This window comes from Panicum virgatum, chromosome 8K (genome assembly GCF_016808335.1).
Source record: "Panicum virgatum strain AP13 chromosome 8K, P.virgatum_v5, whole genome shotgun sequence".
NCBI lineage: Eukaryota > Viridiplantae > Streptophyta > Magnoliopsida > Poales > Poaceae > Panicum > Panicum virgatum.
Genome location: NC_053143.1, coordinates 38,032,254 through 38,053,718, shown reverse-complemented (window position 1 = coordinate 38,053,718; position 21,465 = coordinate 38,032,254). Strand labels below are relative to the sequence as shown.

The window sequence follows — 21,465 nt, the reverse complement described above, 5'->3', positions numbered from 1 at the left end:
TGGACTCAGCCTTTGGATAGTACTATCTCACCGTTTATATTTAAAATATAAAAGGCTTGTTACGCGATCTAGCCGGGCAATGAAATAGAATTCAATACAAAAATATATTATGGCGATCTAGCCGGGCAAGTTACGCGCCACTTGCTACTTCATTTTGAAGACGGTGTCTAGATAGCATTACTATACGAATAGCTTAATACACAAGCGGTGGTGCTAGCTAATTCGAGATGCAATAATGCGAACACTTCTGCATCTGTTAGGCATTGCCACTGTGTGTTTGCCTCCACTACATTAGGGGCATCCTGTATTTCTTCAGATCATCGCGTCCATAACATTATTCTCCCCCACCGCAACGCAAGAACTTGGGGTCTTGGGCAACTGCGCAGCAGGGCCTGCAGCTGCAGGGGCATACATACTGCTACGACTGAGCGAGCCACGAAAACCATGAAGAAGACCGTCGTGCTGTACCCGGGCCTCTCCGTCAGCCACTTCGTCCCCATGCTGCAGCTCGCCGACGCCCTCCTGGAGGCGGGCTATGCCGTCACCGTGGCCCTCATCGACCCCAGCCTGAAAGGAGACATCGCCTTGGCCGCGGTCATCGACCGCGTGTCCTGCTCCAAGCCGTCCGTCGTCTTCCACAAGCTGCCACGGATCCAGGACCCTCCCACCATTGTCCACGACGAAAATTTCATCGTCAGGTACTCCGAGCTCGTGGCGCGCCACCACGGTCACCTGCACGACCTCCTCGTCTCCATGGCTCCTGGCAGCATTCACTGCTTGATCGTGGACATGATGTCCATAGAGGTACTTGATGTCACCGACAAGCTCGGGATCCCAGTATTTGCCTTCTTCCCCATGAATGCCTCTGTCCTCGCCGTGTCCGTTCAGCTGGTTTCATCGACCCGTGCTGAAGGCCAGCCAGCTGGTTTCGAAGAGGAAGGAGACACGCCCCAAATTTTCTATGGCGTCCCACCCCTGCCGCCCTCTCACCTCTCTGATAAGTTGCTTGGGAATCCAGGGAGCGAGGCAAAAAAGGTACGACTGAACATGATGCGCAGAATCCAAGAAACCAAAGGAATTCTAGCGAACACGTTCGTGTCGCTCGAGGCTCGTGCGGTGAAAGGTCTTGGGGATCCACGGTGGTTCCCCACGATGCCTCCGCTGTACTGCGTCGGGCCATTGGTCGCCGGGTACAGCGAGGCCACAGAAAGGCACGAGTGCCTGAAATGGCTCGACGAGCAACCAGATCACAGTGTTGTGTTCCTCTGCTTTGGGAGCGTAGGGACAGGCAACCACTCCGAGGCGCAGCTCAAGGAGATCGCCGCTGGCCTCGAGAGGTCCGGCCACCGGTTCCTATGGGTGGTGAGAGCCCCTTCCCACGATGACCTAGAGAAACCATCAGACCCCTGCGCTGACCCAGACCTTGATGCCCTTCTGCCCGAGGGCTTCTTGGGGAGAACCAATAGCCGTGGTCGCGTAGTCAAGCTATGGGCACCTCAGGTGGAGGTGCTCCACCACCGGGCGACGGGGGCGTTCATGACGCACTGCGGGTGGAACTCGGTGCTGGAGGGGATCACTGCGGGCGTGCCGATGCTCTGCTGGCCTCTGTATGCGGAGCAGAAGATGAACAAGGTGTTCATGGTGGAGGAGTACGGGGTTGGCGTGGAGATGGTGGGGTGGCAGCAGGGCCTTGTCACGGCGGAGGAGGTAGTAGAGGCCAAGGTAAGGCTTGTGATGGAGTCCGAGAAAGGGGAGCAGCTCAGGGCACAGGTGATGGCACACAAAGAGGCTGCAGACATGGCGTGGAAGGATGGTGGATCGTCTCGCGCGGCGTTTGGCAAGTTCTTGGTGGACGTTCACGCTGGCCTGGGGCTAGCACGCCGCTGAATTACTAGTAACATGATTATGACGTTCTTACGCGCGTTACATTATTATATTACACTCCTACTCTCTTTGAATGGAGGGAATCAGCTATGCAGTCCTTGAGGTTTTCTTCATGCGTCATGTACCTTGTTAGTTGTTTGTACATCTTTTTCTTAAGCCCACATCTTTTGGTATTGCCACAATGTAATAATGTTGTGTTGTTCGTATAATTTGGACAAGATATGCTTTAAAACAAGTTTGTTCCTCGTGCACCATGCATGCATACAGCCCAGAGAGGACTTATAGCTCCACTAAGATCATTTTTAAATAGTTTCAAAAATTATTTTAATCTAAACTTTGAAGAAAATAACTCATCTAAATATCTTCTACATAGTCATAACTTCAACTCTACGATTTTCTAAGCTTATAGTAACCAGCTCCACCTCCAAAAAATTTATATAGCTGGAGCTATCCCAAACAAAGCATGAGGCCTCTTTGTCGGTTCATCGTTGACTAAAGCTCTTCAAAAATAAATATTAAATGCCATATGGCTCGTGACTTTTTTCTACCATAACAGGATTGTAATTGACTATGTTATATATGAAGGGTACTGGTCCTATGAAAAAGGGAGAACTATGACCACATATGGAAAAAGCATATTGAGTAACTGATAACTAAGTTTCATCATAAGCAGACAAATCTTGCTCTTTGAGCCACACCAAACAGCCTCTAAACTAATGCTTAACCGGCCTCTAAAATTGAATTGGTTAAGAGTAGTTGCTTTGAAATTGCGTACTTCAGCCATCAACATTAGTTGGCTCTTTAATTTGTAGGAACAATAAATCTCATCCTTGTCACTTGTGTTGAGGACTACAGTACCGAGCAAGTAAAGAGCGACAATGACTCCATAAGGTCCCCTACAGGCTGCAGCATCCTCCGCATGTCGAAAAATTCAGCTTGTACGTAGAAAAAGATAGTAGAACTTCTCGATGTGCGGCCTGCCATCACCCACGCACTCGTCATCGTCAATGTCCACGGGAAGCTTGGAATCTCTATCTCCTAGAGTTAGATAGAACTCAACTGCCATGTGCTGGCAATGAAGAATTCCCCGCCAGGGAATGCCTCCCCATCCCCGTCCCCGTAGGGAGAAAAATTCTCCGTCCCCGTCCCCACAAACAGCAACGGAGACAACATTCTTCTCATCCCCATCCTCGTCCCCACCAAACCCGACGGGGGAGAAATTTCCTCACGAAGATCGCCGTGGGAAATAAAATGCCCCCATACCTAGCCCCTAATAAAGGAATTCCCCATGAGAAATTGGGGATCGGTCCCTATTTCCATTTTTATTACTCCTATTGTGAAAAATCATTTCGGAAGACGGTTACACATGCAACTGCTATCCTGACCGTCCCATAGAAAGAAGAACAAAGCTGTTGCGTTGGGATATGTGCTATTTTGTCCCTTGTATATGTATTTCATTGTATTTTTATTTTTGTTCTTCCATTTTTGTCAGGTATAGGCAGTGCTTCATGGGCTTTAGGTACACCTATAATTATAGTTTAGGTACACCTATCATCATGCTTTAGGTACACACCTGATGTGCAGTATGTAGGAACAAGAAAAGAAAAATAGCAAAACTAGTCTGTCCATCCCGTCCGAGTTTCTAACTAAGAATTAAGCACGGATTATAAACTCCTACATTCTGATTGAACATGTATAGGATTGAACATGTACGCGATTGGGATATGAGTTAACTATTACTCCCTCCATTCTCGAATGTTTGTCACGGTTGACTTTTTTTCAAAACTTTCATCCCTTGTCTTATTCAAAAAATTTAATGAACTGTCATTTATCTTATTAGGATTTGCTTTATATCATTGATAGTAGTTTAAGTATGACTTGTAATTTTGCATATTTCTATAAATTTTTTGAATAAGACAAGTGTTTAAACTTTTGAAAAGAAGTCAACCGTGACAAACATTCTAGAACGGAGGGAATATATATTTATAAATAATAATCACAAATGTTTTCACTTTAATGACAACGTAATGAACTTGACACCTGTGTTACATGGACACGGGTGCGGGTGTCGGTGTCGGACACGGGTGCGGGTCTCCGATTCGGCAAATCCTAAAAAATAGGATTCGGGGACTCGGCAAATATATCAATTTATTTTTATTTTTACAAATAAAAAAACAAATATTACTCTATACATCCAGAAAGCATGAAACAAGCAATGAAACACGTAATGAAATGTTGAGATACTCACTATGATTCTATCATTCTGTGACGTGTGAATAACTGAATATTGAACGTCTGAACACTGAATATATGAGATTAGATCATGATCACGTCTTTGTTAACATCGAATAGTCACCTGTGAGGCTTTGAAGCATACAGCAACGTAGTAGAAATAAGCAAAATAGAGTTGTTTTCATATCGAATAGTCTCCCTTTTTCTCTTTTTCCCTTTTTCCCCGGCTCTCTCATCCTCTCATTTTCTCCGCCGCTCCCTCTGCTCCTCCCCCGCCGCCCTCTACTCCTCCGCCCCCTCTGCTCATGTGCGCACCGGTCGCCGTTCCCTCCAGCTCGCGCGCGTGTGCCGACCGCCGCCCTCCCTCCTCCCTCCAGCTCGCGCCGCCCTCTGCTCCTCCTCCCCCTCTACTCATGCTCGCCGCCGCCCTCCCTCCTCCCTCCTCAGTCTCGGGCTGGTGGCGGGCCTCGCGGCAGAGCAGGGCCCCCGCCCCCGGCGAGATATCCACCCCGAGACGGCGAGCGCGCGGGCCGGTGTGTGTGGTGGCCGGCGATCGTGGGCGGCGCGCGCACAGAAAGTACTCCCCTTGCAGCGTTCGACGGAGGCGGACGACCTCGGCATGTGGCGGCGGGGGATGACCTCGGTGTGCGGTGGACGGATCCGGCTCCCTCCCGGAGGCGGACGAGCTCGATGAGGGCGGCCAGATCTAGCCCGGCGATGGCCGGATCCGGCTCCCTCCTGGCAGCGGCGGCCCCCTCCTCTCTCCCAGCGGCGGCGGCTTCCGGATGGACGCGGTGAGGAGTGTCAGATACGCGTCGTGCCGCGTCGGACGCGAGTCGACGCGCCGATACGCGTCGACGCAGCAAAAATATATTAGACTCGCGTGTCCCTGTAACACAGCTTGACACCCGTGAGCTGCTAGAGGCTGAGATTATAGGAATGCAGGAGCAGCTAGCCGGCTTCATCTTGGATGAGGTGTTAGCTGAAGATGGAAAGTTCAACATTATACATGCTCTGCCACCTCAAGATTAATATAATTGTACATTTAAGTGATGTAATTGTTATATGTGCATTTTGTCTATGTAATAATTGTAGTATGTAACTGTGATACTCAATTTGATACAGTCGTATAATATTAGTGCCAGTTAGATATATGTGACGTATTGATAAGCAACAATAGCCAATCATTACCTCATCAGGACAAAACAGGCAGTGATAGTCCTACCATCACTACCGGTAATACTAATAGGGCATGATACCAGCAATATCACTGCTGGTTAGGTTCCTGAGCAGGCAGTGACACCTAGATTTTCACTATCGGTTAGAAGCAAGAACCGACAAATACGAGGAATGACACTGCCGGTTTGTGAACTAAACCGGCAGTGATATTCCGAGTAACACTGCCGGTTGGGGTACAGAACTGGCAGTGATATATAGTTATCACTGCTGGTTGTGTAAACCGGCAGTGATGACCAAGCCCCATCACTGCCCATTACGCTCTACCGGCGCCAAAACCAACAGTGAATGTGTTTTTGACCCAGCAGTGATGGGGGTATTCCAGTAGTGGTTGCCTTCTCAATTTGATAACATTTAAGCGATGTACTATTAACTTGGAACTGTATGCATGCTTTTTCTACAACTTTGGTACGGACCAGGCGAGGAACTTGCAGAATAGGTGAGGAAGCTCACAAATCGAGCAGGGACCATACCTTAATCTGCTTGGGCTTGATGCTGCTGAGGATGGGGCAGTCCCTGATGTGCTGCTGCTTGCCAGCTAGGCTTGGGGCATTCACTATAGACGCGCTCCAGCATCTTCACTTGCTTCGGAGTGTACCACACATACTTGCCCACGTGCACCTGTGGTGACCATGGCGTCGATAGTCCGCCGGATCCGCATAGATAGGCATAATCACAATCAAAATGAAGTATAAGTATTCCAATGCCAACCAAGAAAAACAATAGTGAACAGGCTGGCAGAGGCACAAAATATTAAGTTCGACAGCACAAGTATTTTTCTAACTACATAGTACCATCAGAATACCACATTTCAACACATTAAGCTTAGACATATTGCATTATGCTAACTTTATCCTTGTGTTGCATCTGATTCAAGTGCAGACATGATTAAAGAAGGCAAGTATTGATTCAGTTTGACTATTTTTCCATCTCAGATTCTGTATTTCACAAAACAAGAACCTCATGATTAAACAAGGGTTTTTATAATATCCCTTCTTAGTTTCTTGATCAATCTCAGTGAAAACTCATCATACACATTGCTCCCAAAAACAATAGATCAGAACATTCATTCCATGGTTCAGACAGACTGAGCAGAGCATACACCTACAATTTGTCCAGCATATAGATTCTGGATAGATTAATATGTACACTTAAGTACAAACAATAGTTCCAATAACATACAACTAGAATATGTCTTCCATATAGCAACCGCATAACAAGTACATCCAGAGAAATCTCAAGTCATGCAACTAGCCTCAATCATTCCGTACAACAACTAATATTTGATTTTTGGAAAGTTAAAACTTCATAGAGAAAATCGAAAATCAGCTATTTTTGCTACACAATGACATGGACAAATCAAGAACAAAGTACATAATTGATTTGGCAAGTACAATAGGAGCTAATTATGTGAATTTGTAAGGGTGGTGATTTGCAATTACCTGATTCAGGACAGCCACTCAGCCACAAGTGTTCACGCATTCACCAGAAATATTGAGAATTATTGATAGTACAAATCGTCCAATTAAACCATACTTTATCCATAGAGATCAGACACAACTCTAGGTACAGGATCAACTCTACAACCCTAGCAATGTTAAATATTAAGCATTGGTAAATTTGATTTTTAAATGACAAACAACTCTACTCATATCATTCTAGATATGAACAGATGTAGCTATCTGTTCACATCACTCTGTTTCTTTAATGTACGATGGCAAATATCAACTGGCACAGTATTCATCCACAATCTACAACCTGATCATGTGGGTGGTTTATTTGTTAATTAGAATAATGTTGTGTACCTTTCAACACCCTACAAATAATTGCAAAATAAGAACATCCATATGGAGTTGTGACTTGTGAGTGCATTCTGTACCGTCTTTCATTTGTTAGTAGCTAGCACAATGGAAACCAGTTATACTTTAACCTCCTCAGTTTTCAAGGGAAATTTACTTAGTTTCCCAGATGCAGGGAATTACATGAAATTTTGATCTGTACCTATTTGCAGAACATATATATACTTGCTTTGGTGCATTCTAATTCGTCCCGGAACAAATATATCGTTTCTAACACGCTGTTTCAGGAATCAGTACACACCTGAATTAACCAATCAGGCCTAATGGAAATGAGAAATGAGAGCATACAATTTTCCTCTTACTATCAGCCATACCCTTTTTTTTTGACAAATCAGTAGCACCAAGCACTGAATAAATCAGCAAAGGAGACATGAGTACCCATATCTTATCTCTGAATCAATTCATTCTCAATGTGCAACAAAAAGGCATCAACCATGGGTAGGAATAAGTAACAAAGCAGCCATACAACATAGTTCACCAAAAGGGTAAGCATGTATGCTTATGCTTACCCTTGGGAGAACCAAGAACCACACAAATACAGTTCGTACTATTACCAAAGTTCAAGCTAGGCATATGTTTTTTCACTTTGTCTAACTTACAAAGGGAAAAACTAAACTAAATGGAAGCATGGAACTATTAATTGAGTGCCGTCTAAATCTCACATGTAAGCATGGATGCATACCCTTGTCTTGTTCTTCACCAAAATGGAAAGAAAAAGCGAAGTAGAGCGAGCACCTGTCCTCCCCTTTGCTGCTTCCTTGTGTCATTGCTGGGTCAGGAGCCAATGACGCAGCCCATCCTCATCAGGCCGCTGAGCGCAGCTCCGCCCCTACTCTTCCAGCCGCTAGCGTGCCCTCAACCTGTCAGGCCGGAGTATTGGTACCAGTACCAAGCATGCCATGTGAAGAATTGGTATTTGGTAAGGTAAAATACGAACTAAGAAACAATTAAGTACACTTATGGTTAAAACTAAATTGATTCATGGTATATAAAGTTGGGCATCTGAACTTTTGAGAACCCCAACCGAGTCAAACTATTTTTAGAAAAAAGAATTCAATCTCACATTGTTCTCGCTGTGAGTTGTGAGCATTGACACTCTCCTCAAATGCTAGATCTACATTTTGTACTACTGAATAGCTAAGAAAGAAGACCACAAGAATTCTGATCCTCACACATTTTGATTCACGAAAAGTTGTTTAAGAATGCAGAAGAACACAAGACGAGATTAACTGTATTTCCAATGAAATGATCATGTGGCAACTATGCTGAACCTCTAGATCCTGTTTAGTCGATCAAATTTGCAGTTCCACTTTGCTAAATAGAATCCACTATCAGGGCTTGCAAACACTAAAAGAAAATTTACTTCTAGTAAAAATGTAGCATGCAGGAGGATGCAGCTAAGGTCTAACAGCAGTAATGAACATGCGACGCGGAGGCTATCTCACTTACATCTTCCTGGGGTCGTCGACCTCCTCAATGACCTACCCCCCGAACACCACCTTCCTGAACTCCTCTGTCGACTGCAGGGTGAGCGAGCGTATATGCTCAGGCGGCGGGAACTGGAGGCGGAGGCATCCGGACATGGAGTCCTGCAGCGGAGGCGGCTTGCCATGGTGCAGGCACTGGATCTGCGAAGGAAGCCCGCGCGGCACTAGATCTGGTGGAGTGAGCCTACGGAGCACTAGGATCCAGCGGCGGAGGTGACAAACCATGGCGTGTGGCTGGATCTGGCATAGGGAGGCGATGCGGCACCGAATCCGATAGCAAAGGAGGAGCAGGGTTGTCAGTATCTCGATACGTATCGTGGTATCTTACGATAGTACGATACTACTCAGACTAAATGATACGCACGTAGTATCTTTTTTGGTAGTATCTAAGTAGGATCCCGATACGTATCTTAGTATCCTTAGTATCCCGATACAAGTGCGATACTAGAAAAGCAAGTTATATGTCTTTGTAGCATCAATTGTGGAGCTAGGTGATGGAATTGATTTCCACTAGTTGGCCGTTGGGCCAACTAGTCTCTTGACCTCGCGCCCTGATCGGGGGCCCAGCCCAAGACAAGGTTGGTGGGCCCCCGTCGCGCAGCCTATAAAGAGGAGGTGGGGACTGACGGCTCGGGTGACGAGGTTCGCCGCCGCCACTGTTCACCACCTCAAAACCCTAACCCGATCAGAGAGGGGGCTGCAGCGACGGGAAGCACCACCAAGCTGCCGCCGCCGCCCCTACACCACGGCACCGTAGTCCCCTATGACTCCGGCAACCCGCTGCATCAACCGTCGCTGCCCGTGCGCAGAGCTCCACTAACAAACCCGCGAAGGTGACGGCAGCGGCCACCAGCAAGGTCTTCCCTCAGTTAAAGTATCTACCCACCCGATCTACTCCTAGAGATCCTAGAGAAAGTTTAACATTGGTATCAAGAGCCTACTCTCTCGAGTAGATCAAGATTGGGATGGATTCAATCATGAATCGAAAGAAACAGAGACAAGAAGGAATGAAATCGATCTCGGATTGACAAAGCAAACAAATCCGAAACCCTAGTTGGTCTAGAGGATTCAAAAGATAGCATCATTTCGGTGCGAAAAGAAAGAAAAGATTGCGAATGCCATCAAAGAACAGAGAAAATCGATCAAAATCGAACTCAAAAGACTCAAACCCTAACCCTAGAAAAGAGGAAAGGGGCGGCGGGGCTTACGGAGTCTCGTCGGCCGTCACCACCGCTAGTTGTTACCGCTCGGTACAGCTACCTGAGGCGCCGGCTCGCCGGCGTTACACCCCCTCCGTGCGGGAAAGGGGCTCGCCGGTGTGCCATTGCTGTGCATGCACTCGGGGCCCGAGCACCGACACCAGGCCGCTCGACGGTGGCGCGCCCGCATACAAGCGAGCGCGCGCGCCGGCGAGGGGGCCGGCGGCGGCGCCGCCACCTCCTCCGGTCACCACGGGCGGCCGTCTCGTGGTAGAGAGAGAAGGGAGGGAATGGAAATGGTTAGGGTTTGGGGGGAGCACTGGCGCCTGCCGGTTTTGGTCCACCGAAATGGCCGGACGGCCGTCGGATCGGAATCCGATGGCGAGCGGCGCCTGGGCGGCTCGTGGGCCGGGATGCGGCCTGTGAGGGAAAGGAGGGCAAGCCGCGCCGGGCCGGTTTGGCGGCCCGGTCATCAGCTGTCGGGCCAAAAGCCTAGGAGGGCGTGTGCGAGCAGGCCGCGGGCCAAAATCGCAAGCGGGCTGCTTCAACAGAAAAGAAAATTTCAAGTTTTCTAATTTCAGAAGCATTTTCTATAGAATTTTGAATGAATTACTTTATAGTTTGGTTTCTATTCAATTTTGTACCAACGTGTATATTGTTTAGAGATAAAAGTTCACAGTATTGCTTCTGAAAATAGAATTTCTTACATGTTTCCGCTGCAAAGTTTGTATTGTTGCTCTTTAATTTAATTCGAACCAACGAGACAATTAATTTTTTAAGAGCATGGTTAAAGAGTATAATTTGAGTAAGTTTTGCACAGTTTTATCTCTATTCAATTTTGAACCAACGAGATAAATTGTTTAGAGAGAAAATGAGTATAAAGTACAATTAAAGAGTACAAAGTATTGTTTCTGAAAAGAAAAAAAAGTTTTCCGCTGCCACAAAGAAAGGAAAATATTTCTGTTGTCATACAATGCTATCTTTCAATTAAGTCGGAACCAACGAGAAGATTTAATTGGAAGAATAGCCCAAAAGTCTTAAATGAGTTTTTCTCTGTGGGGAAAAGATAGAAAAGCTTCCGCTGTTTAAAGTTAAAGTTGAGTTTTGGTATTTTTTTTATGCCATTTGAAGTCTCAAAGTTGAGCATCACTGGAATTATAAAGATAATTCTCAAAGAAGAGAAATTTTAAAGTTAATTATGGTATTGTTATTTTCTGACCAATGTTGATGATAACAGTACTATAATTTTTCATGATTCATACCTTAAAGTTTAAAGTCTCTGGTAAATCTTGCATCAAAGTGATCATTTTCAGAGAATAGATAAAGAACTGCTCTTAAACTAGAAAAATATATTTTCTAGTTTCTGTTGCAATAAAGTTGATTATCCTCTAATTAAATTCGAACCAACAGGAGAATTTAATTTTGAGGAGCAGATATATGGTTTTAAAGTTTATTGAGTTTTCCATACATTGATTCCGTTTCTGCCCAACGGTGATACAGAATTAATGTAAAAGATTATTCTATTTCTGCCCAACGGTGATATAGAATAGAACTTAAAGTATTGATTATTGACTTTTCAGACAAAGAGTTCTATGTTGTCCTTGATGGACTAAAGACATTGAACTGGGTACTTGTGACTCAGAAAGAGAGAAAGTCATTGCATCAGAAAATGTATTCTCTGTAAAAGAATGGCTTAAAAGGTAAAGTACTTATGGATATTGATCTAAGAAAAGAAGATAGAGTAATAAGAGTTCAGTTTGAGAAATGTCTCTTATGTACTTTCTATCAAGAAGAATTTATTTTGAGTAATAAGGCATGCATGGCTAATTTGACCAACGTCAGACTAAACATGTGTGTTATGGAATAATTAATTTCTGAATTAATGATTGAACAAGATCTAATCTTGGCATTTATGTCCAGAAAAGGTATAGAATAATACCCGCATTGCGGTTAAAATTGGCATAGTTTTATCCTGCATGGCGGGAGAAAGTTGTGATGACTCATGTGCTTTTGGTGCATCCCATACTGGGAGAGAACTTTTGGAGTATCTCTTATGCTATTCTAAAATTGATCGGGCACTTCTATTGTGTCACAGTGATTAAGCACTTAATGAGTTTAAGAAGAATGGAAAGTTAAATGCGAACCTCAATATAAGGATGATACGCGAGCGTGACTCGCTAAATTACTGGTCATAAAGGATTCTGTTGACTTCTCGAAGTGAAATGTGGAAAAAGTACTCCCATACGAATTAAGAAATTACTTCAAGAGTTATGAATAGATTTCGAAATTGTGGCAGAAAAGTTCATGCCACATTTCGAGGGGGAGAAATCTGAAACAGATTTGCACTTTATGATGCGTACTATGCATTGAAAGCAAAAGATGATCTATCAAAGATAAATGTGACTGCCAGGGGGAGTACAATGGTCACTATATTGATACCCCTATGTAAAGAAATAGCTAAATTCCAGGACTTTTTTACAGTTCCAAAAGGAAGATAGTGAGTTAGCCAGTATTCATACTGGACAACCCTCAAAGATAGTAAGACGGTGCTTCAGAGCATATATAAAGTCTTTAACAGATGAAACCCAAACAAGAGATTTACTGATATGCCATCTTTACAGAAGATGGAATAATCTGGGGGAGCATGGTATGTAGAGACCTAAGCCTTGAAGAGAAGTAGGAATGCGTGTCTACTTCGATGATTCAGGAGCAATAAGTTTCTCATACTTGTTGATGTTGTATACAACACATGTTGTTAGCTTTTCAAAGAAGATGAATAATGTAAAGAAGGGTCTTGTTCTGCAAGAGCCTATAGAGTCCATTGCTTTTGGCAAAGAGCAACAACAACCCTATATAGAAAACAATGTGCCAAGAAAAGAAATGGAGGTTGATTCCACCTCATTTGAAGAAGTCACGAGAATTCTATGGGCTAAGTCCATGAAAAAAAAAGAAAATGGTTTCTAAAAGAGTCATCACAGTAGGTTGTAATGAACCTACAAAGAGAAATGTGACTCTAGAGGGAATGGTGAAAGATATAACGCAAGGCTTGTGATAAAAGTTTCACACAAAGAGAAGAAATGTTTACATGACACTACTTGACGTTTTGTCATGGAAAGAAAGAATATATGAGATACCACAAGAAGAAACCCATTTAAAGCCTTGAGATGGTGGTATCTAAAGTTCATAGAAATAGTAAGAAAATTTGGGTTTAAAGATATTGAGGAGGACAATAGTTTTTAAGGAAAGTTTTTAAAGAAAGTTAAAGAATGGGAAATTTTATTGGGAAATTTTATTTCCACAACTTAAAGATGACACCCTACCCACTAGTGGTGGTGTTAATATGCTATTTCAGATAAAGAATTCTTGTCCTCAAGTTTTTGATCTCGGTGGTTGGTTTTCGTTCTAAGAATTGAAACTCATCGAGATAAAAAGAAAGGGGTATTATAGTTACAACAAAAGCATACTTAGAAAAGATTCTAAAGAGATAAAGTATGCATATGAGTAAACCTACGTCTGTTCCTATCGTTAAGGGTAATAGTTTTGGGAACTTTAGTGTTCAAGGAACCAATGTGATATGGAAATAGTTCCATAAGCTTCAGCTATTGGAAGCTTTATGAGCGCGCAAGTAAAGAATTTACCCTGACATATTTCATGTATCCAGGTCATTTTGGCAAAAGTTCAATCCAGATATAGATCACTGGAATGAAATTAAAAATATCGGCCTCATGCTAAGAAAGAAATAGCTAGTGCTCTCAAAGGGTTGTGAGTACAAAAGTAGAGATTGTGAAATATGTAGCGAAATCCACAATTGTCGCTAATTTTCACACTTGGAGTTTTTTGTATGGAAAAATCTCCAAAATAAAACAATTAGCATCAATGTGATGCAAAGACATGGTATAGCATGATACGAGGCCGAGGGACAGGCGGAGTGGTTAAAGGAACCTGTGCCCGGAGTTATGATAATGGTTGACGACAGCGATAACCATTTAAGTAGTTTGCTCCTATAACAACGAGTCAAGTGTGATGCCAAACACATTGACACAAAGTTATACGTTGTAAAGGAGAAAGTCCGGAATTATGTTGAAATGCATTGAGTAAAAGAATGACAGACATGTGTTGGTGGATCCACTTATTAAAGGCTTGCCACCCAGAGTGTACAGAAAACACACAGTCGACATGGGTTTATGGTATAGCCTATACTTTCCAGACAATAAAGGGCCCCAAAGTTAAAGTATCTATTTTAGAACAGAGACATGTATTGTAGCTGTTGAATCTATCGGCAACCGACCATGACGATGAAACTGCTCTATGCATTAATTTGTGATGAAATATGAAAAGAAGTAAAAGATATAAAGATGAAAGTATAAGAGGAGATCAAGGGGGAGAATGATGGAATTGATCTCCACTAGTTAGCCGTTGGGCCAACTGGTCCCTTGACCTCGCGCCCTGATCGGGGGCCCAGCCCAAGACAAGGCTGGTGGGCCCCCGTCACGCAGCCTATAAAGAGGAGGTGGGGACTGACGGCTCGGGTGACGAGGTTCGCCGCCGCCACTGTTCCCCACCTCAAAACCCTAACCCGATCAGAGAGGGGGGCTGCAGCGACGGGAAGCACCACCAAGCTGCCGCCGCCGCCCCTGCACTGTGCCACCGTAGTCCCCTACGACTCCGGCAACCCGCTGCATCAACCGTCGCTGCCCGTGCGCAGAGCTCCACCAACAAACCCGCGAAGGCGACGGCAGCGGCCACCAGCAAGGTCTTCCCTCAGTTAAAGTATCTACCCACCCGATCTACTCCTAGAGATCCTAGAGAAAGTCTAACACTAGGTTGTGGACTACCAAGCGGTACGGGTCCTTGACAAAGCATCGTGTCATTTGGTACAGGTCTTGTGGGGCTAGTATATAGCCTTTCAAGTCACCGCTGGTAGAGCAGTACGTCACTGAAGCCTAGCCCCATATAAAAGTCAACCATGAGATCCAAACTAATGAAGGACTACTTGAAGTCGTATATGCATGTATTAACTGCTAAGTAAGAGTAATTTACTAAATTAATTTTCATATGGTATATTTGTCAAATTAAATTAAAAAAATATGTTTCATAGGATCCCCATACTATGGTAGAATCCTGATCTTACGATTCTATTCAACCAAAAACGATCCTATCTAGTATTCCGATACTGACAACCTTAAGGAGGAGGGAAGGCGGCGGCGGTCATGGCGAGGCTAAAGGACCGAAATGGCGACCTAGAGGGGGTGAATAGGGAGCCAATATAAATTCTTGCAAACAAGAACGTGGCCTATGCCCCAATTCGACCTCGAACCTCTCTCCTAGCAAACGTGCAAGGTAACATAGTACAGAAAGGCTACTTACCTAGGATACGGATAGAAAGGCAAGGGTGGAAGCTCTTGAACTCAAACTCACACCAACGGATGCACAAAAACCAAAGCCAACTTGAATGGACTTGCCAACCGGAGATAGCAGACACAGCGCGACAAAGTTGCAAAGATTGAAGCCAAAACCTAAGTAGAGACCTCCAAACATTCCTCAGAAATTACCAAAGCTTCACCAGGGAGTTGGGACCGAGCTCAGGAAAAATAAGCTCAATTGGATCAAGTTTGGTATGCCGGACGGCCCGCCTTTTAGCGCAGGACAGTCCGGCATTAACTGCAGAAAGTTCTCCAAAAGGAAGAGCAAAACCCCAAACTGGAAAATTCCATAAATTCTGAAAAAAATACTAAAGCTTCAGGACCCACTTTGAAACACCTCCACAAATTTTCGTATCATTTGTATGAGATTTGGCCACCAAATAATCACCGGACGGAACACCGGACGAAGCGCTGGACCGTCCGGCGCTACTGACAGCCTGAGCAACCCCTCAATAAAAATCTCAAACCCTAAGCAAATGAGCTCCAAAAATTATGAAATTTTAACTGGAGCTTCATAACATGTCAGTGAACATCTCCACAAATTTTGGGCTCATTTGAAGTTGGTTTGGATGCAGACCATCCGGCGTTAGGAGGTTAACAGTAAAAACAGAGAGCAGAATCAGCAGCAGATCTTGCACAAAATCGACTCAAACCTCAATGAAATCTTGTCTAGAAAATGTGAAACTTTGGGGAAACAATCTCTATCACAAGAACGAGGTAATGCAAAAAGATCCACTGAAAAAGATCTCAGATTGACCTCAAAATGAATCACACAAGAGAAGGGGACAGATTTTGACTGATTTTGGGAAAACGAAATCAAACACTTGCTAGTGGTTTCTGGGGTCAATGCATGATTGGAATATGTTATACCACCTCATATCAAGGTCTCTAACCAGCACTGACGAGCTCAAACTTAGATTTGAAGAAATCACCAAAAGAGCTCAAGATCAAAGGGAAAATAGGGAATTTCAGGGAAGATCTTGTGCAGCAGATATGGAGGACTTGTCTTGATGATTTTGCACAAGATCTAGCACCCCAAATCCACCACAAACTTGCCCTAACTTCCAGCCAAAGATTGAACTCGAAAATCACAAGAAAATGGCTCCAAAAATGGCAAAAAGGATAAATTTCAGCACATAGAGAAGGGAGACAAATTGAGAAGGAAATTGGAATTTGAATTACTTTATGATGTGAGATTACAAGCCACTCCTTGTAGCAATCGAAGCATGGATGGCAAAAAGCTCAAGCAAAGAGCCTCTCCCTCTCTTGCTCACCAAACCCTAGCCTAACTCTCACAAATCGAAATGAGAGGACCTCTCCAAAGGGGGAAGGAGAAGTGGCTGCCACAAGCAGCCCACACACATATATATAGGCCACAGCCAAAAGACCAAAGTGCCCTTACATGAAGTACTCAACCCAAATACCCTCTGGGGGTAATTCCGTCCAACTTTTCCATCTCTCATCAGACGGATACGACGCCTTTATGACTTTGCTTCGTCTCGATGCAAGCTTCACGATGACGCCACATACACCGACTCCTCGAGCCACCAAGTCATAGTTTTGGGGAAACTGTGAAACCGTCTCCGGTGGCAGTTTTGAGAAAACCGCCAAAACCTCTGATGCACGACGCATGTCCAGCCTCCATGTTGAAGCCCTAGACACCGTCCCTCCTAGGCTTCCCAAGACCCTAGACGCCCGTACCTCCTCAGTGAAGTTCCTGAGGCCCTAGACGCCCGTCCCTCCTCAGCGTCCTGAGGCCATAGATGCCCATACCTCCTTGGCTTCTTTTGAGGCCCTAGATGCCCATTCCTCCTTGGCTTCCCAAGGCCATAGCGTCCATTCCTCTTCGACTTCGCCGATGTCGTCGCCATCTCCTCTTGTTGGTTTTGAGGCCCAAACCAACCAAACCCGCATTCCACATGTGCTTGAATCTTGGCCCAGGATTGGATGCCCAACGGCATCGCCTAGCCCGAGTCCCAGTCCCGGTCTCCCTCCACCGCCGCACAGTCCATCGGTACGACTCCTCCGTGGCAACTCTCCATCGACTTGTGACGCCCGTGTACCTACGCAACCACAGACTAAGAAAACACACATCTTCTCGGAGTGCATAGGTTAATCCACCCAACTTACCACCCTAAGCACCACATGCCACCTACGTCACAAGAACACACCACACACAGCACCAACACACGCAGCACAACCCTCCGATTAGCCTTAACCGATTAAGCACACAACCAAAGAATGCTAAACCTGCAAAACCACCAAATCATCAAAAGACAATCGCTCATCATAATATATGAGGTCAAGGTACTTGTCCACTTGACCTCTCAAAGGCAGCGGCAGTGGTGACTGTGCAGGTGAGGAGGCGGCGGCGACACCCGTGTCGATGAGGAGGAGGTGGCAGTGTTCACGTGGGTGAGGATTGTGGATACGGCAGCGCCTGTTGTCCTCCTTTGTCGTCGTCAGCATTGGATGGTGGAGGTGGAGGAGGCGGCGGCCCTAGAGCGACCGCAGTAGCAGGGGCAACGAACGAGGTGGACCGAGAGGAGCACGGAGAGCAGGAGATCGAGATAGATGAACAGTAAAAATCAAGTGAAGGAGGTTGGGATTCAAATGATTTTGAATTCCCAGAGAGGCCCGTGGATGTGATATATATCCTTTCGATGTATATGTATGAAATACATATATGGTATATAATTTTATGTAAATGTCTATCATCTGTCCTTGGTACATATCTCAATGTTCATCGTTACTACTCCTTGGATGGTCTAGATAAGCACTATATGTGTAGTGGTATACAATTTGTAAGTGTATGTCCCGTCGCCCTATAATAATGGCATCTTTTGGTGGCATTGATATGATGCTCTTCGCATCCACAACATTATTCTCTCCAAAATCAGGCCTGCCATGAAGGAGACAGTTGTCCTGTACCTCGGCCTTCCCGTCATCAGTCACTTCGTCGCCATAATAGATGTAACTCGTCGACACCCTCCTGGCAGGACGAGGGCTACTCGGCCGCTGTGGTCACACTCATCAACGTCAGCACGGAGGCAGACATCGTACCGCCTTCGTCATGCCATCGACCATGTTGCCTCCTACAAGCTATTAGTCACCTTCTCCCTCAAATCCAGGAGACCCTTCGAGCCAGGGGAAGCCAGAAACTTGAATTTTTCATCGTTAGGAGGGGCCAATAGTACTAATTTTTTAAATTTCATTTGAATTTAAAATTTTTTTAGTACAAAATTATCAGCAGTAGGGGGCTAGGCCCATGCCTGCCCCCTCTGTGTCTCCGCCCCTGCTTCGAGCATCACCAACTGTGTGGAGGTCCTCCTCGGGTACATTGCCTTGTGAAGCGCTACAACCATTGCATCCATGACTTCATCTTCTCCATGGCTCCGGGGAGCGTCCACACCTTATATTTCGACACAAATGTAGTAGATTCTAGCATCAACACACAACTACTTAGGTTGAAAGACTTTAATATGGACCCTATAGCTTAAAATGAAGTTTATGATTGTCTAGACTCTAGAGACAGATTATAGTTTACCAATCAATGGCTCCTGCTTAACCTCCAGGCATCTCACCTCTTATCCCTTCCTTTTAACCTCTACATCCCCTCAACCCCAAAACTCTCCCTGCATCATAGTGTGGCTGCCACAAGCCCCTCCGCCGTACTATGCCACTTCAAAGGTGTGCAAGGAGGATGGTTAGGGTGCAGCAACATGCAGAAGCTAGGCAAGATGGCTTGTGGCGTCCAGAGACCGGGCGGCAGGCACACAAAGGCGGGATGGGCTGGCAAGAATGGAGCAGTGAATGGGGCCATGCACAGTTGTGGCGGAGCCAGCCTAGATGTACGCTACTAATGTTCACTGAACCATATATATGTAAGCGATCATTTTTTAAACATATGGAGAGCACATTTTTCATTAAGTAGAAGGGATTACAACAAAGACAAAAGAAAACAAACAACACACAAGAGCATAAATAACCAACTAGAGAAAACAGAGGGGAAGAGAGAAACCGGGTACAACTCAGCAAGCTAACTAAGGCCGCGGCCGGACATCAAACTCCACTCTAAGCAATCCGAAGCCGAACGGATAGAGAATTGAAGGCAGCTCCAACAAAGTGACGCCCTTAGGAGGGGGAATGATGCCAGCAGTGATGTCATCATCCGTCCTTCCGAGAACAACTCAGGAGGAACTGAGTTTTCAACCGAGGAGCCCTGGAAGCATGGGCAGCACCGATAGTGCCCTCAGGTGGGAGAATTACGCATCACGCAACCACTATCGGCTTGGCACAAGCCAAGCGAAGCTTTCACTCGCTAACCAACCTCCCAGCAGGACCCAGCGAGCCGCAATGGCAACGACCACCGAAGAGGAGACCGACACCAACATGACTGAAGCACCCCAGTCCTTTAGAGACCCAAATGTGTACAAATACTAGTCTCAGGAGGCTAGTACTCACATTTATACATCAGATAGTTACAGATTGGAGACGGACCTAATGCGGCAATCAACTTTAAGAGTTGGTCCACGACACACTCTATAAGGAAAAACAATAGAAGGACTTGTAGTGCAAAGTCCAAGATATGCAGCGGGAACATCACAACGGCCCAAATGCCATAGGCAATTTTTGTGCAGGCATAACCCTTACTCGATCTGGTCTTCTTCTCTAAAAAACAACAACAAAGCAATGATTGAGTACAATGTACTCAGTAAGTCCACCTTCTCCCATGGACAGGGAGATGAAATAAATGCATTAAGTCAGTGGAGCTTAGGTAATTTGCAGCAAAAGTATTTTAGATGCAGGGGTTAATTTATAAACATTTTTCTTTTGTAAAAGCATCCTCTCATCCAAGAGAAGCTTTAGATATCCCACTTTCTTTTTCCTTTTTCTTAAAAACTTACCACTGGACTTCCCATCCATCCTGCCTCATAGCATCACCTATCGGACCAAATCTTTTTTAAATAAAACATTTTCCTTTTTCAAAACAAACTCTCTAGTTGTGGAACCAATCCATAACTCGTCCATCACTATGGACACTGACTATTCAAATAAATTTTAGACTCTACGCAGAGTTGTGCACTTTACCTACCAGTTCGGATCTCATGACATGTAGCTTGCATGTTTGATCCTCTCTTAACCCGAAACATGAAATCATTCACCTGGCAGTTACTACAGAGACCCTAGGGCCACCACCTCGCCCTAACCCGGGCTAAAACATTTTCCCCTTCCCTGGTCCTCCGATGCTCCCCAGCCACCAAGTAACTGCCTGGCCATTCCTTGCAAGTTCAGATTAAGTATTTCCACATAAAATATCGTGTGGTTGCACTTAAAGAGTTAGGCAAGATGAAACAGCAACTCGGTCCTTAAACGAGAGAGGACGGATAAACCAACATAGCTTAGTCATTTCCCTAGGCGTTTCACGCCGAAACCTTAGCCATTCAGGCATACCAAACTAGGGACCGTAACACCATCCGGCTCACATGTAGCGTCGATAATAACCGCTCGCATTTCCGTTTCATAAACATTTTTCCCTTTTGAAAAACCCACACAAGTTTCTCAAATCATTTTTCATAAACATTTACATGAAACAGTAAATAATATCTTTTCCTAACCGTAGCAAAGTCTAAGCTGAGCTACGGTGGTTATCCTTCCATGTTTTAACTTTTCAACAAAATAATGCAATGGAGATATATTTAAATGGCTCGTGGTTGTGTTTATAAAACTAGGTATTTTATGCATCAAAGGGATCTAGTGGACTTGTCGTTGCTTTGTCCGGTAAAGAGTGAGGACTTGCGGAACTAGCTTCTTGACCATGAACACGAACACACCAGCCTCCGTCTTGTGGTACTAGCTTTGAGGAATGGCTTCTTGATGCTCAACGAAGCACAACAAGCAAATACACATACAAGCGAGCATATCAATAATGCAATCTAGTGGTCATGGAGGACGGATGGGAACTTCCACTAGGATATGAGTCTGGCTTATCCTTGGGACAGAATGGGGATGCTTACCAGTGGTCAACCAACAACCGACTTGAAGCTCGATGTGAGGAGTGGAACGAATAGGGCACTTGGGAAGCCTAATGCTTGCCGAGATCGGGCGAGAGAGTGCGAGTGGTGTCAGTGTGTGAGAATGGGGT

At 45.0% G+C, this 21,465-nt stretch overlaps 1 protein-coding gene across 1 annotated transcript; it reads left to right on the top strand.

Annotated features, from left to right (window-relative positions):
• The first annotated feature begins 228 nt into the window (after positions 1 to 228).
• Positions 229 to 2,142, top strand: LOC120644560 (anthocyanidin 5,3-O-glucosyltransferase-like). The gene has a single exon (XM_039921203.1). It carries the CDS (start codon positions 445 to 447, stop codon positions 1,885 to 1,887), a length of 1,443 nt encoding a protein of 480 aa, XP_039777137.1. The 5' UTR covers positions 229 to 444; the 3' UTR covers positions 1,888 to 2,142.
• The last annotated feature ends 19,323 nt before the right edge of the window (positions 2,143 to 21,465 follow it).

What these genes read in the sequence shown, in the direction of transcription:
- LOC120644560 (XM_039921203.1), top strand. Translation starts at nt 445, where the DNA reads ATGAAGAAGACCGTCGTGCTGTACCCGGGCCTCTCCGTCAGCCACTTC.